This window comes from Silurus meridionalis, chromosome 9 (assembly GCF_014805685.1).
Source record: "Silurus meridionalis isolate SWU-2019-XX chromosome 9, ASM1480568v1, whole genome shotgun sequence".
Taxonomy (NCBI): Eukaryota; Metazoa; Chordata; class Actinopteri; order Siluriformes; family Siluridae; genus Silurus; species Silurus meridionalis.
In genome coordinates this window covers 3,834,865-3,852,494 of record NC_060892.1, presented here as the reverse complement: position 1 = coordinate 3,852,494, position 17,630 = coordinate 3,834,865, and the positions used below count along the sequence as shown (strand labels likewise).

Here is a 17,630-nt window from a genome sequence, read left to right as displayed (position 1 = left end):
ACGTGGCTTGTTTTTTGGCTGAAGCGGTTTTTTTTGGGGGTTTTTTTTTTTTAAGCCATGTGCTAAACAAAACATTCAACAGCTTCTCTAACGGCAGAGGAACTTCCAAAAGAACTTCTAGAGGAACTGAAAGTTCTTTGTCTATTCTGATGCTACAGAAAAAAAGGCTGCTGATTAAAGTTTCTAGCACGTTTGTAGGCCATTTCAGGTAAAAGTCATCATTTAAGAATGTATTATATTGGTATATAGTATATTGGTTGACAGGGGTGAGGAGCTCAAGGGGTGGATAAAAGTTTCTCGTGTCAGGGTTTTGGAACACAGTAGGCTTTCTGACATGACAGGAAGTCCTCATGATAAGAGGTTTTTGCTTCAACACTTCAAATGATTGAAAGATTTCATTCAAAGTCAACAAAGTTTACTAACCAGGACTTGGGCTGGCCGAAGTGCAGGTAGTTGATGCTGTAGAGGTCCATGTCCTCCGTGTGCCAGGCGAACGTGGTCTTCCACATGCCGAAGTAAAGGTAGGGGGTGTTAACGCCCTCGATCACAATCCCACACTCCTGCTCCACCATGTCCAGCAGTGTGTCCAAATGGCCAATGTTCCACTCCTTTATGTCCTAGCAGAACACACACACACACACACACACACACACACACACACACACACACACACACACACACACACACACACACACACACACACACACACACACACACACACACACACACACACAGAATCAGGTTGAGCATTTCTGTGACCAGTAGGTGGCATCATTACATGGTGTGAATAAGAGCACAGGCTCTGGGTGATGTCCCGCATTAATAACGTCATAATACTTAACATGAACCATTTACACAACTGTACTCTTCATTCAGTCAAAATTAAAGACAAGGAAAGAACATTAATGGAAGACAGAAGGCAGGACATGATGAAAGGAAAGAAAAAGGAAGGAAGGATGGATAGATGGACAGGAGGCTAGTAAAGGAATTAATGACAGAGGGCAATAAAGTACTATTTGAAGGCATATAGTAGGCAGGACAGGATATATGGTTAGAAGAAAAGGCTTGATGGGTAGATGAAAGAATGGGTGGAAGAAAGGAAATACTTGGGGGAAAAGAAGGGAAGAAAGGACTTGGTGGGTGGAATAATGGGTGGACAGAGGGAAAGACATGATGGTTGGAAAAGATGGATGGATGGATGGATGGATGGAAGGAAGGAAGAAAGAACGAAAGAACGAAAAGCATTAAAAGAAAAGCAGAAAAGAAATAATAGACAACCCAAAAGATAGAAAGAGAAAACAGTAAAAAAAGGAAAGGAAAGGCAGAAAGGACAAAGTAGATTTACTGGATCGTATAGTGAGCCGCTGATATCTGCCCCGTAGATGGGCGACACGAACGTCAGGTTCTTCCAGTACTTTCTCTCCAGATCATCAAAGTCTTTATGCCTAGGAGTGCAGTACCTGCAGAGAAAAAAACATGGATTATTAAAAAAAGATCAACAAAAACACGTGCCTTGAAAAACATCCCAGTGAACGCAGAAGGGAAGTCACATCTGGGGTCTGACAGCATACAGCTGTTTTGATACCTCTTTATTTATTTTTACCACATTCAAATGATCTTTATTTGACCATTAACAACACCGTTGAAAACAAAATTTCCTGAGAAAACAAAAACGTTTATCCCTGGCTAAAATTTTACCTCAGAAAGAACGTTCTTAACTTTTGAATTCATGAAAAAACATAAAAAAAAAATACTTTCCACTGGTGTAAAATGTCCATAAACACAAAATAAAAGCTAAATTCGTAACATCAGTTTTGTTTTTTTACCCACTAAAACATTGAAACATATCGCTAACTACATAACTAGCTAAAATAAAACTCTAAACAGGTTTTTTTTCCCCCTCAAACTTATGCTAATTTACTTTGCTAACTACTCTTGCGATTTTGTTTGTTTTTTCCCAGCTTTTACTTTAGAGCCATTTTCTAAAGTGAAATTAAAGAGAATTAACACTTTCTTCACATTGGCACGCTAACGCTAATACAGGGGGGGAAATAAGGATTTGATCCCCTGCTGATTTTGTAAATTTACCCCCCTAGAAAGAAATGAACAGTGTAGAATTTTTAGAGAGAAAGAAAGAATATTAAAAGTATTTGATCCCGTACCACCCAGCAAGAATTCTGACTCCCACACACCCAAATTATTCCTGTCCCTTTAAGAAGGTCTCCTAATATCATAATGTTTATCAAAGACACCAGTCACAGAATCAACCTCTTCCATTCAAACCTCTCCACCACCATGGGTAAGACCAAAGAGCTGCCAAAGGACATCAGGGACAAGTTTGAAGACATGCACAAGGCTGGAATGGGCTACAAGACCATCAGCAAGAAGCTTGGTGAGAAAAAGACCACTGATGGTGCGATAATTAGAAAATGGAAGAAATACAAGTCAATCGCCTTCGCTCTGGAGCTCCATGCAAATGATCCCGTCTGAAGTTTGCCAATGAACACCTACATGATTCAGAGAAGGCTTGGGAGGATGAGATGTGGTCAGATGAGACCAAAATTTAGCTCTTTGGCATCGACTCGATTTGTTTGGAGGCAGAGAAATGCTGAATATGACCCCAAGAACACCATCCCCACTGTTAAACATGGAGGAGGAAACATTCTGCTTTGGGACTTCACCTCATGAACAGGGCCCATGCTGAAGAATCTTGGATGAAAACCTCCTGGCCTCAGCCAGAACACTGAAGATGGGTGGTGGACGGGTGTTTCGGCATGACAGTGACCAGAATCTACAGCTAAAGCAAAAATCTGATGGTCTTGTAGCCCATTCTAGCCTTGTGCAGGTCTACAATCTCGTCCTGGCGTCCTTTGGCAGCTCTTTGGTCTTGCCCACGGTGGTGGAAAGGTTTGAATGGAAGAGGTTGATTCTGTGTTTGGTGTCTTTTATACACATAACGAGTTGATATTAGAAGTTCTTTCCTAAAGGACAGGAATAATTTGGGTTTGTGGGAGTGAGAATTTTGCTAATTTGGTACAGGATCAAATATATTTATACACAATTTTATTTATAACATTTCTTTAATGTTTTTTAATAGATTTTTTTTATATTCTCTCTCTTTTTTTAAATAAATCTACCATAACAATTCTAGACTGTTTATTTCTTTGTAAGGGGGTAAACTCACAAATCACCAGAGGATCAAAACATTATTTCTCCACTGTATGCTAAATCGAGGCTAACAGCTAACCACAACACTATTCTGTACAAATGCCCAGTCTTTTTTGGTCAATACATGCAAACGTTTTGGTGTGTCAAATCAGTTAAACGTAACATATCTAAATACACCCTATGAACCAAAGTATGTGGACACCTGACCACTGTTTGAACATCCCATTCCCCATTTAGCCTCCTTTTGCCGTTATAATAACCTCCACTATTCAGAGAAGATGTTCTACTAGATTTTGTGGAGATTTGTGGAGATTTGTTCAGAAGCAAGGGTGTTAATAAAGTCAGGTACTGATGTGGGTAAGGTGAGGAGGCCTGGGGGTGCAGTTTGCTTTCCAATTCATCCCAAAAGTGTTTAATAGGGTTGAGGTCAGAGCTCTATAAGCAGAAGATCTTCCACTCCAACCAATATACAGCAAATCTTCACGGATCTGGCTTTGTGCACAGGGGCATTGTCATGAACAGGATTGGGTCTCAAGTAGTATTTTGTGCTATCAGCTTGGAGAAGAACCACAAATGGCTGGAAAAGGCAGATGTCAATACTTTTGTCTATATAGTGTATTTCACAGCAATTATAACACTGAGTTTTTGTGTTTATTACTCTTATGTGCATTTTGAGTCAAAATTGTACAGAATTTATTGAAACCACAGCAAACAATTCACAAGCAGTTTACATTCTTCTGAAAAAAAATGTAAATGATCGATTTTAATGGTAAATGAAACCCGATTTAAATCTGTTCCACTGACACTCCTTGAAGCAAAGGTCACATGTAAAGAGAAGTCTATCATTTGCCAACCAAATTGCAGCCAAACTATTCTGACCAGCAGGTTAGGGTTACATTTCCTATAAACCCGCAGAGAGCAGATTGCTCAAACGTCTTTTTCAGGGGCTAGAAGTTTAGCTATTCCAGAGTTAAAGTGCCATTGAGAGATTCACCAAATTGACAAAGTTTTTCGACACCTGAGAATGAGATTAGTGTGTTTCTTAAACATCCTATTCAATATTTAGTCTCCATTTTCTTGTTATAAGAAGCTCCACTAGATTTTGGAGTGTGCTTGTGAAAATGTGGTGTTCAATAGGAGGAGATCTTCCATTTGAACCCCATGCAAAGCATATCTGCATGTACCAGTATGCTGGAACAGGTTTGGGTCTCCTAGTTCAAGCGAAGGAAAAAGATCATTTTCCGTCTCCTAAGAGATGCAATACAATTGCGTGCCTCCAACTTCGTGTTAACAATTTGAAGAACCACCACATAGGGCTGGAAAAGTCGACTGTCCCAAGACTTTTGCCCACATAGTGTAGCTCATTGATTAATATCTTACACCAATGATCAGAAGGTCAAAACATCAACTCCCAAATTGACTTCTTGACCCTTAAACAAGACCTTAAACCCTCAAGACCTCATCTTGTCAAGTTCCTCATCTTGTCTAACTCATGCCTAATAAAATCTGAGGCTTCAGCCACTTTACTCAAAAACAGTATGGGTGCCAGAATTTTTATATTATTATTAATGTTTCCTGTTCCAATTAATAAGATTCTAGACAGTATTAGGAATGCAAATAAAAACTCAACAATATCCGGATTAACACAACAAAACATGACAATAGAATTCTACAAAATTAAGATATTAAACACTAGGGGGCATCATACTGTAAGCAAATAATCAATGATGGGTTTCCAGAGATTTGCCCAAAGTGACACACTTTGGATTTAATTTAACTTAAACCATAAAAATTCATTATTCTTCTATACCAGTAAAAAGATATCGTTATTCAGGACAGATTCATCTACTTTTTCCTTTCAGTGGTTAAGGTGCTGGGTTACTGACCAGAAGGTTGGGGTGGGTCAAGCCCCAGGATTGCCAAGCTGCCACTATTGCGCCCTTGAGCAAGGCCCTTAACCCTCTGTGCTTCAGGGGCGCTGTATAAGGGCTGGGATATGCGAATGTGACAAATAAAAGCTATTCTACTTGGTTTCACCTTCAAGATGAAAACAAATACAGCTTGTCGAAATTCTAAAAAACCAGAAAGCTCAAATCTGACACACACCACTGACATTAGCGATTCCTTTCATAAAGGTTTACATAAATGCCTCTTTACAGAAAACATCAACTGTGAATAGGGTCACAAAGGGGCAGAACATTCCGGAAACTTCAGCTGGGGTATTTAGAAAAAAACTCCAAGTTGGAAACCTAGCAGGAATTTATTTGAATGAATGGGAAGAATAAGAAATTTGGGGAAATGTATAGAAACTAGAGCTGCAACAACGAATCGATAAAATCGATAATAAACGAAAATAAAATTTGTTGTCAACGAATAACGCCGTTATCGTTTAGTTGGGCTGCACAAGTTACGGGTTAGCATGACGGTAAGATATCATAGGTACTTGTGAAAAAGGCGGATGATACGGGGGTGAACCGGCAGCAGGAAAAAATGTGCATGGGAGCATTCGATATTAAACGCAACAAGGAAAACTGTACCTGGAAGTTATGCAAAGCAGAGCTTGTGTGGGATGGAAGTACCACAGTGATGCACTGAAATAATTATTATTACAAAACTGTATAATCCTCATCAAGTTTAATGAAATGCTTTTGTGTAAACTGTTTGTAACTTCAGAACAAAATCCCACTGGATCCGTTCTGTCGTGACTCGCAAGCATCAGGTTGCGCAATCAGCTAAAAGCAGCAAATAACAGCAGCAGTAAACGATCGCATTTTTAGTCGCTGTTGTGTTTTTCCAAAAGATTAAGCATTTGTACACCAACGCATATTTTTACTTTTTACTAATCGAGCATTCTATGTTGCTGTTTTTGCTTTATTTTTATGTGTGCAGGATACAAATAATGTGCGTTATATAATAAAGGAACCCAGCAGGAAGTGTGCAGTGTGTGCATGTGATTGATGAATGTACAGGGTAGATATTCTACTGAAATTGCATTAAATCTGGTTGTTTTAGCAAGTTTATCCTAAGCTAAGATTCTTCTTCCCAACTACATTTAAGTCAATGTTGTAAATTCCCAGGTTATTCCTATTCATTTCTAAGAAAAGTTTCCCCTCTTGAAAATTCCTGAAACTGTAAATGAAACTAATCCGACCAATCAGAATAAAAAAATGGGGTTACATCTAACCTGCACCGTTCTCCGGCCGAATACTGGATTGTGATTGGTTGGAAATTTGAGGTAAGTTCACACAGGAAGTTGGGGCTGAGTTTTATCAGCGTTCTATATCAATGCTCTGGCTTACAAACAACTGTGTAACTACGGTAACACACAGTTCCGATCCCATACAGGGTCAGATAGCTATTGTAAACATTTCCTCATGACCTTACTGAGATAAACAGATGGCATTATAATATTTTGAGCGGTGAAGTGAATAACACTGATGATCTCTTCATCATGGCACCTGTTAGTGAGTGGAGATATTTTTTAGGCAGCAAGTGAAAATTTTGTCCTCAATGTTGAAGTGTCTGAAGCAGGAAAAATGGGCGAGTGTTAGAGTTTGACAAATTGTGACGTCTAGACGACTGGGTCAGAGCGTCTCCAAAACTGCAGCTCTTGTGGGATGTTCCTGGTCTGCAGTGATCAGTATCTATCAAAAGTGCTCCAAAGAAGGAACAGTGGTGAACCGGCGACAGGGTCATGGGCGGCCAATGCTCAGTGAAACTGAGGAGCGAAGGCTGGTCTGTGTGGTCCGATCCAACAGACAAGCTCCTGTAGCTTAAACTGCTGAAGAAGTTCATGCTGTTGATGCTCGATGGGTCACAACCTCGGTTTTAGTAGCAAAAGGGGACCAACGCAATATTAGGCAGGTGCTCATAATGTTATGCTAATCATTGTATATTTGCATTGTTTTTAACTACTACTTTATCATCAAATATATTTTTGTATTTTCTTTTATTTTTTTCATATTATCCTATTTTACATTTGTAGTCCTGTTTATCTAATGCGCTAATTTCCGTGCTTTTCTGTGATTTCATGTTCAGGTTTACGTTTCACACGAGTTTCATTCTCTATATAACAGTATTCGTAAAACAATTTGAAGCTTGAAAGCTGGAAACTGACCAGGGTCTAAGCTGATGATCCACGACCAGGTCAGAGGCTTTTATGTACATCTTTCTATTGCACTCCAGGTTCGTGTCGGGCCGTTCTTCACATCAGTAAAACCGTGTAATGCTCACCCAGCCATGGATTAGCCCTATAGCTGTCAAAATGTCCTATAACTGCCATTTTTTCTTCACTAGACTCACTGGTTTGAAGGTGTTTTGTGTAGAAATGAATACACTTCACCTTTAATAGTCCTGGAAATCCTTATTGCTTCTATTGAATCATATTAAACTGGTGCTTTGATACAAAATGAAGCATAACCAGTGCTAGTGATGTATATGTGCCATCTGAACCCTTTACACAAACGCGATTACAAACAAAAATCTGATACAAAACCTACTTTTTGCTGTTGGCCAGTTTGCGATATTCTCCCACGGTCATGGATTTCTTCTGGATGTTGTACTGCGTGAAAAGTCCAGACTGACCAGTGACGACCTGCATGATGGGAGCGGGAATGACCATCTCCTCGATGGTCTCATAGGAGCGTCTGGGCTTCCACTCTTTAGGAGGAATGACCTGGAAGTTGGCCCGAGAGAAAAATACGGAATGAGAAGAGGAGAAGGTGGTGGTAGAGCGGTGAGGAGGGTTGTGAGTCCAGATCAGAAAATCTGATTGGATCGTTATAAAACTATAATCGAGTTCTAAATCTGACAACCAAACTTGCCAAAGATTCAAAAAAAGTTCAAGTTTTTAAAGAAAAAACAACCCAGCATGAGTGAATTAGTTCAAAAGAGAAATCCCTAATGCGCTCCCCAACAAGCATCTACTATAAACTTTAAATCATAACATATAAATTAAAGATAGTTAAACTCAATACATGACTTTTCTATTTTTTAAGTACACATTTATACATAAATACCCTGAATTAGGGTTTTACACAGTTATAATAAGTAAAACATCGAATAAAAATATACACAGTTTGTACCAGATTAATCAAGAGAAAGAGAGAGAGAGAGAGAGAGAGAGAGAGAGAGAGAGAGAGAGAGAGAGATTAATCGATTATCAATATAATGGTTAGATGCAGCCCTACTACAGTGCCTGTCAAAAGTGTGGAAACACCTGGTCTTTAAATGGTTTTTGAGACACCTGCATGTTCCTTTTGTTTCCATGCAACGAACTATATAAAAAACAAACTAACTTTTACTGACTGATTTCTCCACAATCTCTGAGGTAAAGTTTGGAGTTCTGCAAGGATCTGTCTTAGGCCCAATGGTTTTCTCTTTATATATGCTGCTGGGTGAAATTATACATAAACATGGTATTCGCTTCCATTGCTATGCTAATGACACACAGCTGTATATTCCAGCAAAGCCAGATCAGAGAGATCAGCTTAACAATGTTGAGGAGTGTGTAAAGGACATTAGACAGTGAATGCTTGATAACATCCTTCTGCTCAATTCGGATAAGACAGAAGTACTTTTACTAAGACTACATGCAGCTAGAAGTAAAATTTCGGGTTACGAAGCATCTTTGGATGGTGTTTCTGTCTCAGCGTGTACAGCAGTCAAAGACCTTGGTGTTATTATTGACCCAAGTCTTTCCTTTGTGGGTCACGTAAATAATATCACCAGGATCGCCTTCTTTTACCTTAGAAATATTGCTAAAATTAGAAATATGATGTTACAGGATGCAGAAAAACTAGTTCATGCTTTTGTTACATCTAGATTAGACTACTGTAATGCTTAACTGTCTGGGTGTGCGAGTAAGTGCATAAATAAGCTTCAGTTAGTTCAGAATGCAGCAGCAAGATTCCTTACTAGATCTAGGAAATATGAGCACATCATCCCTGTTTTAATCACTACACTGCTCCCAATTAAATCTCACACTGATTTTAAAATACTACTACTGATGTATAAAGCACTTAAGGGTCTCATGCCGCAGTATCCGAGTGAACTTCTGTTCCAGTATGATCCTCCACGCCTACTTAGATTAAAAGGTGCAGGCTATTTGTTGGTACCTCAAATAATGAAGACTACAGCAGGGGGCAGATCTTTCTCTTATAAACCCCGCAGTTATGGAACAACCTACCAATCACTGTTCGGGACTCAGACACAGTCTCAGTGTTCAAGTCGAGGTTGAAAATCCGATCACCACTGCACACCTCAACATGGTTGATTAACTGTAATAAATGGACATTCTGTGCCACCCAGATGAGGTTCCCTCTTGAGTCTGGTTCCTCTCAATGTTTCTCTCTCATACCATCTCGGGGAGTTTTTTCTTGCCACAGTCGGAGACTGTAAGTTGGAGTGTGAGTTGGAGACTTATTCCGCAAAGTGAAAGGAATCCTGAACCAATATCGCAACCATTCCATACTTCAACTCGCACCATGCAATTCCGCCTGGACTACGGTTTATTAGAACCAACATCACCATACAAGACAATGGACCGAAGCGTAAGTCCGAACTCTGTAAGCGTTATTTACAGAGCAAAATATCATCTGGAGTAATATCTATTATGGAATGGACTGCCCAAGTTACCGCACCTAAATCCCATTGAACTGCTCTAAGATGAACAACTTTAGTGTTTTCTATGAGGCACGGCAAAGTATTTCAGCTGAATGTTTGGAGAAATTAACTGTCCAGATGCCAGGAGTGTGTAAAGCTGCTCTTCATGCTAAAGTGGGGTTTTTCACTGAAACTAAAGTGGAACATCTGGACATTTATATAGTTGTTTGGTCAAAGCAAATCTTCATCCCCATTACATTATCGAAATTGTTGCATAGAAACAAACATGCAAAAAAAATTCCAGAAGTTTCCACACTTTTCACATGGTATAAACCATACTCCTGGCAGAAATGTTGAACTTTATGAATCTTAAATAGATTAAAATAAATTTCAATTAATAGATTAAATAGAAATACTACAAGAAAATATTTTCAATGTGCTGTTTTTACATAAGAAAAAAAAATAAAATAATAATAATAATTATTAAAAAAATATTTAAAAATATTTATATATATATATATATATATATATATATATATATATATATATATATATATATATATATATATATATATATATATATATATATATATATATATATATATATATATATATATATATATATATATATATATATATATATATATATATATATATATATATATATATATATAAAATCTATGAATCCAACTTATTCCCTAAAGAAATCTAAAAACAATGTGTAAATACCTTCGCTAACCCTATGCGATGAGCTCCTTGGGCCTCCATGTGCGTGATGTACTTCGGAAAGTCGCGGAATTCCTCCATGGTTGGCCTGAAGATCATGATCTTGAAGCCTGAATTTGCACCTGGCGGTGGCGCAGGACCCGGTTTGGGTTCCTCGGGAAACTGCGCGTTGGGCTCAGAAGTCTCCGAGTGTGGGTTTGGAGCCGGATTAGAGTCCGAGGTCGTTGCAGGGACCGCAGGGTCCTGCAGGGTTGGAGCTGGGGTGGAGTTCATGGCTTCGTCTGGGGTGTTTTCCACAGACATGCTCAGAAGGTAAGCAAATGCTGAGGGGAGGGAAAAAAAAAAAAAGAAAAAAGTAAAATGAATGACAAACTCTGATTACTAGTTTTGAACTTCTGATAAAAACAGAGCAAATGGCCCAGTTTTAGTCAAAGTTCTTTATCATGAGTGAAGAAATGTCTAAGATCAAACTAGCGTGATTTATATATGCTCTGTATCACACCCAGATTTCTAATTGGTTCAAATCATTCCCCATCAACTACACAGTGCACTAGTTTGAAGGTTTTTTTCAACCGTATGCAGTTCACTCCACAAATCCCACAATGCACCGTCCACTGACAGAACCGAGAACCCACAATGGTGAAACCCAATCAGTGCCGATGTCCTATTTATTTATAATAAAAAATAAAGGTCGCCTACTTAAACTTTCTTTCAGCTTCTCCCGTTAGGGGTCGCCACAGCGGATCCTCCGCACGTTTGATTTGGCACATGTTTTACGCTGGATGCCCTTCCTAACGCAACCCTCCCCAATTTATCCGGGCTTGGGACCGGCAGTAAAAGTGGCTGGGGTTGGTTCCCTGACCAGGGATCGAACCCGGGCCGCAGCGGTGAGAGCGCCGCATCCTAACCACTAGACCCCCTACTTAAGGGACCCAAATGTTATCTTGCGAGAAACGCAAAAGTGCAGGCTTCGATTTGACGTTTTATCGCAACCCTGCTACGACGGCTTGCAGTTAAACGCTATAAAACAAGGGGACTGGACAGAATCTATTATCAACAATCCAACCCAAAGGATAGCTCGAGAGTTAGGTAGTAAACACGGCTGACGTTAGCTTCTCACTCTCACGTAGCTGTACAAAGAGTTCTTATTGCATTTGCAGTTGTTCATCATTGCTTTTTTTTTAACATCCCATTGCAATTTTGGTCATAATCGTATGTTATAATAACATCCACTCTTCTGGAAAGATGTTTAACTAGATTTTGTGATCATTCAGCCACAAGGGCGTTAGTAAAGTCAGGTAATCGGAGATCTTCCACTCTGACCCATGTGAAGCACATCCTCATGGAGCTCTCTTTAAGCACAGGGGCATCGTCATGCTGGAACAGATTCGGGTCTCCTAGTTCAAGTGAAGGGAAAAATACATACAACTAAGCAGTTGAGTGGTTGAGGGCCTTGCTTGAGGGCCCAAAAATGGCAGCCTGGTAATGCTGGTATTTTAACTCTCTTCTAAGTACAATGTATACCATCCTAAACAGCACTGTGGCTGCAGTAGTGAGATTTATGTTCCTGGAAACTACCACCTCCGAGTAAAGGCAAGATATTGACTCTGGGGTTCCATACGACTGATGGAAATAATGACACAAGTGTGAGTCTTCAACAGCCATTTGTATAAAGACTTTAAGTGTTGTTTCTAAGTGCAGGCTTAGATCAGTTTCAACATTGTTCTCTAATTATTTTACGAACAACAACAAAAATAAAAGTATAAATAAAATATGCCTAAGATAGTGTCCGGGACCAAAGTTGGTGGTCTATGATGAACTTTGATTAAGCCCACCATGCTATATACCAGTACAGGTGGCCCCCAACTTGAAATGGAGATGAGTTAAGTTAATAATTTTACAAATTACAGTACATAATTTAGCAAAACAGAGCAATTTACAGTACCGTTACATATAAACTATACTGTATACACCAATCAGGAATAACATTATGAACATTTGGTCCTCAAAGTTGATGTTAGAAGCAGGAAAAATGGGCGAGCGTAAAAATTTGTGCGAGTTGATTGACAAACTGTGACGTCTAGACGACTGGGTCAAAGCGTCTCCAAAACTGTGCGTCTCCTGTAGCTCACAATGCTGAAGAAGTTGCATGAGAGATCAGCAGCACACCATTAGCTGATGAGACTTAGCAGTGCATTATGTTTCAAAAGGAGAGACGCAAGACCTAAAATTGGGCTTTAAAACAGCAAAAACACAAAAAAATTGAGACTACCAGTATGGGTGGAGCCAAAAACAATTAATTACAATTTTCTTATTTAACATTACACTTTTTATTCATTTCTTTTCAAAAGCTGAAAAATCTCCCTGCACTCGTTTCAGTCGCAGTTTATTTTCTACGGTTCGATAAAAACCCTATGATACAATAAAGGAACAGTTTCGTGTCCTTCATTAGAGGTCACTGATATGACCAGTAAGACAATTACGAAGATATTATTCACAACTAAAACGTCCGGTATTTACACATGCGTGATTTATTATTATAAGGACATACGGTATCATATGCACAAGTATCCAGAATAGCAGAAATGGTTAGAACTGTAAATATCTACAGCACGCAGCGTTTACACCAAAAACTGCCTCATCAAATCATGTCTGCTAAAGAACAAGGAACGTCGAGAATGACAGTTTGTCAGTTTTGGGGTTTTTCGCCGTATGCAGAATCAGCCGAGAGCCGACGGTGCGGAAGCCGTCGATCTCAAGCTAGCCTGATATATTTCATTGGTTAAATATGATGCTGATTGTGGAGAGACGATGAGAATAACATTTGGAGAGAGAATGTGAGTAACTTACTAAAACTAAAATACTGTAGTTTAGATTACAGCTAGTCTTGTGTACCAAAAGCTAACAAGTGCACTGATTGGAGAGGCTTGTAGTCTTCAATTAATGTTTCATTTAAGCAATTTTCTGTGCCATGTCCTATTAATTAACTGCGAGATTTAATTAGACGAAGGTGGAAAAAAGGAAAATCGCCATCAAATATCGGCATCTACGACGGCCAGAGAAAAACCCCATACCTTTAATTATTACTTAATGAAAATGCTTGGCTGATTTTTCCCCCTCGTTATGACATCACAAGTCCGAGAGGACTAGTTTTCTTTCAGTATCATCGCTCAGCAATGAAAACCGCTCGGCTTTTGTCCTTCATTATGACGTTACAACTCCAAGGACTAGATTTCTATCACTATTAATACTTAGCGATGAAAACGTCATAATACTTTATGACATCACAAGAGGAAGGACTAGTTTTATTTCATTATTATAGCAATAAAAACGTTTCCCTTCTTTATGAAATCCATTGGTGGACGAATAGAGATGCGCTTGGTAAAATATGACTTCAGAAAAAATGCAAAAGTATTTGTATTTGTTCAAAACAGAGAGCGAAACTAATCGATGACCCAACACGTTTTTATTTGCTCATAAATAAAAAAAGGAACGACTGATTTTGCGAAATGTAGTTGAGTAAAAAAAAAAAAAAAGGACGATATTTGACTCTAAAATGTAGTAAAGTTAAAATTCGAACGATTCAGTAAATATACGCAAAAAAAACTACTTTAGTACAGTAACTAATTACATTTAATGACATTACAAGTCTGAGAGGATACGTTTTTGTCTATCATTATTATTCCTGTGCATCGTTTTCCTCATTATGACGTCACAAGTCGGATTATTACTCACCAATCAAATTGCTTGATTTTTTCCTTTCGTTATTACATCACAAGTCAGAGATGAGTGATATTCTTTCTTTTTTATTATCACTCAGCACTTCTGACGAAAAAGGAAGTTTGACTTGAGGATGGAAAGGAAACTACAGATTTGGATCATATGGAGGAATAAATGAAAATAGCAACAACAACAACAACAAAATAATAACGAAGAAACTGACAGAAGCCAAAGCAGGTGCTGATCAGAGCCTGTGTGTGTGTGTGTGTGTGTGTGTGTGTGTGTGTGTGTGTGTGTGTTGGGGTGTACCATCTAATCATCAACACTACAACCAAGTGCAATGTGTATCCTGTACAGGCATGGTGGGGATGAATAACATTTCAGAACCCAAACACATGGCCAGACCCCCAGTGTGATTGGTGCATATGATATGTGTTGATATTAGTGTGTAAGAAAAGTGAACCTGGATGCTGAGATGCAGCTTTAAATGGTTCTTTGTGCACAGGATCCGAAGCAGGCCGTGAATATGCACCACTATATATAAATATAAACATGCACCAAACTCCAGAGATGCACATGATCATGCATATGATCAGACACCCAACCTGGGATTCAATATCCAGCCCAGGGATTCAATGCACGAGCTCTGGGGTCGTTCCTCCATTATGATGGTGATAATAATAATCAAGGCAACATGTCGGACCGACGGCAGTGCTGCATTATTATTTCCGCCTACGACACCTTCTAGTGCACGTCCCCAAACCCCAAGAAATAACCGAATACAATATTACCTCCTGGTTTCGGGCTCCTTTATCCTATTATCCCGTTTCGTTTCGCCTTTATATTGAGATATATTTACATAAATCTCTCCTTGTTTTCTTTTTTCCTTCCCGGTTCAGCTCGATTACTACTGCTCCATCGCTAAACCTTGGGCCTCTCCAAGCCTGCTGCAGGACCTTCTGCGCTTCCTGATTGGCCGAAGATCACGCGTATCTGTCGTGCACACTCAGAAAACGCGTTCCCATTGGTCGATTCGTTTGAATGGCGTGCCGTTTAGCCAATCAGATTTGCCCCTACTTGTCCCGTCTAAATGGCACGGAAAACACGTACACACACAAATACACACTTAGGGGTGAGTCCTAAATCGGCATGGAGTGAATAAATGGTGTCATAGCAGTGCTCTTGAATTCAATTTTCTTTTCAATTATCAGGAGTGATAGGGGACATTGTCTTGAAGCAGATTTATAGAGATATATGTTTTAAAATATAAATGTATATGTTTCATGACTATACGTTTTTTCCATAGCGAGTGGGAAGTACACAAAGCATGTATTTGAGGTATTAATATAAATATTCACCTTCAAATTTACTCATGTTTTCAAAGTACTACGATTTATTTTGGCGCCAATGCCCTATTTTTTTTTTTTGCAAGACTCTGTTTACGTAAAAAGACTCCGCAACAATCTCCTAATAGAATTATATTAATGATTTAAACGCTAATTGATTTCTATTCACATGATCACAAGCCCAAAAGCGTAAAAAAAAAAAATGGCCGACGTGTGTTGTGGTGAGTTCGAGTCTGGAGTTTCTTCCATCATTTATTCTTCTCAAAATGTTCTGCTTGATGTTGAATGATTCTGAACTGTATGTTGGTGATGAGTAGATACACCGAGCGCCAATCAACAAGAGTTCGAGACAGAGCGCCGATCCTGATTGGTGATCTGCTGCGTGTTTGAAAAAAAGGGACGACCGATTTCGCAAAATGTAGTTGAGTAAAAAGTAAAAGATTTCAATTTGAAATGTAGTGAAGTTAAAGTAAAAGTCTCCCCAAATGGAAAATCTTCAGTAAAATACCGATACGCAAAAAAAAATAAAATAAGCTAAAGTACCAGTCCACCACTCCGACAGTGGCGAGGAAAAAACTCCGAGACATCATGAGGAAAAAATCTTGAGAGGCTCTGAATGTCCGAAATTTTGGATCTAAGAGTTTAAAAAAAGAATGCCGTTGCTCAGTAACTTCATCCGTATCAACCATCCTTAGCTGCTCGGATTACCCTCCAGTTGAAGAGAACTCCATTCAGAGGTAGGATGTCAGAATAAATCAGACAATCCAGAAAAAAGAAAGGGACAGATAGGGTCACCGGTACCTCAGGAGCATGTTTAACTCGACAGAAAGTGATCGAGAAGAATGAAAGGAGATTAAAGGGGTCGACAGGGATTATTAGGTATCCTTGTTGTGACGTTTTGGTGACAAGGTGAGGGAGGCGAGATTGAGATGATTTGGACATGTGCAGAGGAGGGACATGGGGTATATCAGTAGGAGAATGCTGAGAATGAAGCCACCAGGAAGGAGGAAAAGGGGAAGGTCATGGAGGAGGTTTATGGGTGTGGTGAGGGAAGACATGCAGGTAGTTGGTTTGAAAGAGGCAGATGTAGAGGACAGAGGGGTATGGAACCGGATGATCTGCTGTGGTGCCCCCTAATGGGAGAAGCCGAAAGAAGAAGAAGAAGGTATCCTTGTTGTGAAATAGACGGTAAAGACACTGTACAGTGTGATCAGGGTGTAAGCAGGACTCCGGCAAGAATAACTATGGCAGCACAACTAAAAGTGAGAGCCAGAAGGTAACACAGATATGAGAGGTCTATGGAATCAGGAGAGGGGGCATCTGGAATAAGTGCATAAATAGGGCAAAAATTGGTTTTGCTAATATCCTGGTTAGACAGAAAAGATGAAATACTTTACAGCACAGTAAATTTCTGTCCGTATATCCCAGCATTGTAAGGAAGCTGGGGTCAGAGCGCAGGGCCAATGCAGGCACAACTCTTGTATCACAGAGGGTTTTAGAGCCTCAAGGGCCCCAATAGTGGTAGTTTGGCAATATCAGGGCTTAAACCCCAACCTTCTGATCAGTAACCCAGAGCCTTAACCAATGAGCTACCACTTCCTCAAGAGGGATGTCCAGTTGTTCACTATGATTGACTACAAGGGAAAAGGTCTAGCCATGATCAGAAGGTTGTGAGTTCGAATCCCAGCATCATCAAGATGCCCTTGCAGGGCCCTGGAGCAAGGGCAAGTAGTCAGGGTAGAAATTAAACACTTGTACTGGGTTTGTTGAAGGTCTGTGAGACAACTTACATGGATCATGGAGTTTATACGAGGTGGTTTTAAAAAGTTCAGAGACTGGCTCTGTTTACAAGAAAGTATTAACTTTTAATTATCACTTTTAAAACAGTCCCCTTGCGCAGTAACACAGCGCTAACAGCGTTCCTGACACTTCTGAAACGTGTCCTGGGAGTCTTCGTTTCCAAGACCCTTCTGCGATTCCTGCTGGATCTCTGCAGTTGTGTTCAAACGGCGACCTGGGAGTTGGATCTTCATCTTCATTGAGAAGAGGCCGAAGTCCGCAGGAGCC

The 17,630-nt window shown here is 39.6% G+C and overlaps 1 protein-coding gene across 1 annotated transcript in view; it reads right to left on the bottom strand.

Annotated features, from left to right (window-relative positions):
* Positions 1-15,186, bottom strand: part of kdm4b (lysine (K)-specific demethylase 4B) — a 65,481-nt gene extending 50,295 nt beyond the window's left edge. Inside the window, exons 1-5 of the mRNA XM_046857113.1 lie at positions 15,009-15,186; positions 10,501-10,820; positions 7,668-7,843; positions 1,346-1,460; positions 424-617 (exon numbers count right to left, since the gene is read on the bottom strand). Of these exons, the coding sequence (XP_046713069.1) occupies positions 424-617; positions 1,346-1,460; positions 7,668-7,843; positions 10,501-10,800 (785 nt within the window). The 5' untranslated portion in view covers positions 10,801-10,820; positions 15,009-15,186. The remainder of the gene's footprint in view (positions 1-423; positions 618-1,345; positions 1,461-7,667; positions 7,844-10,500; positions 10,821-15,008) is intronic.
* Positions 15,187-17,630: the final 2,444 nt, after the last annotated feature.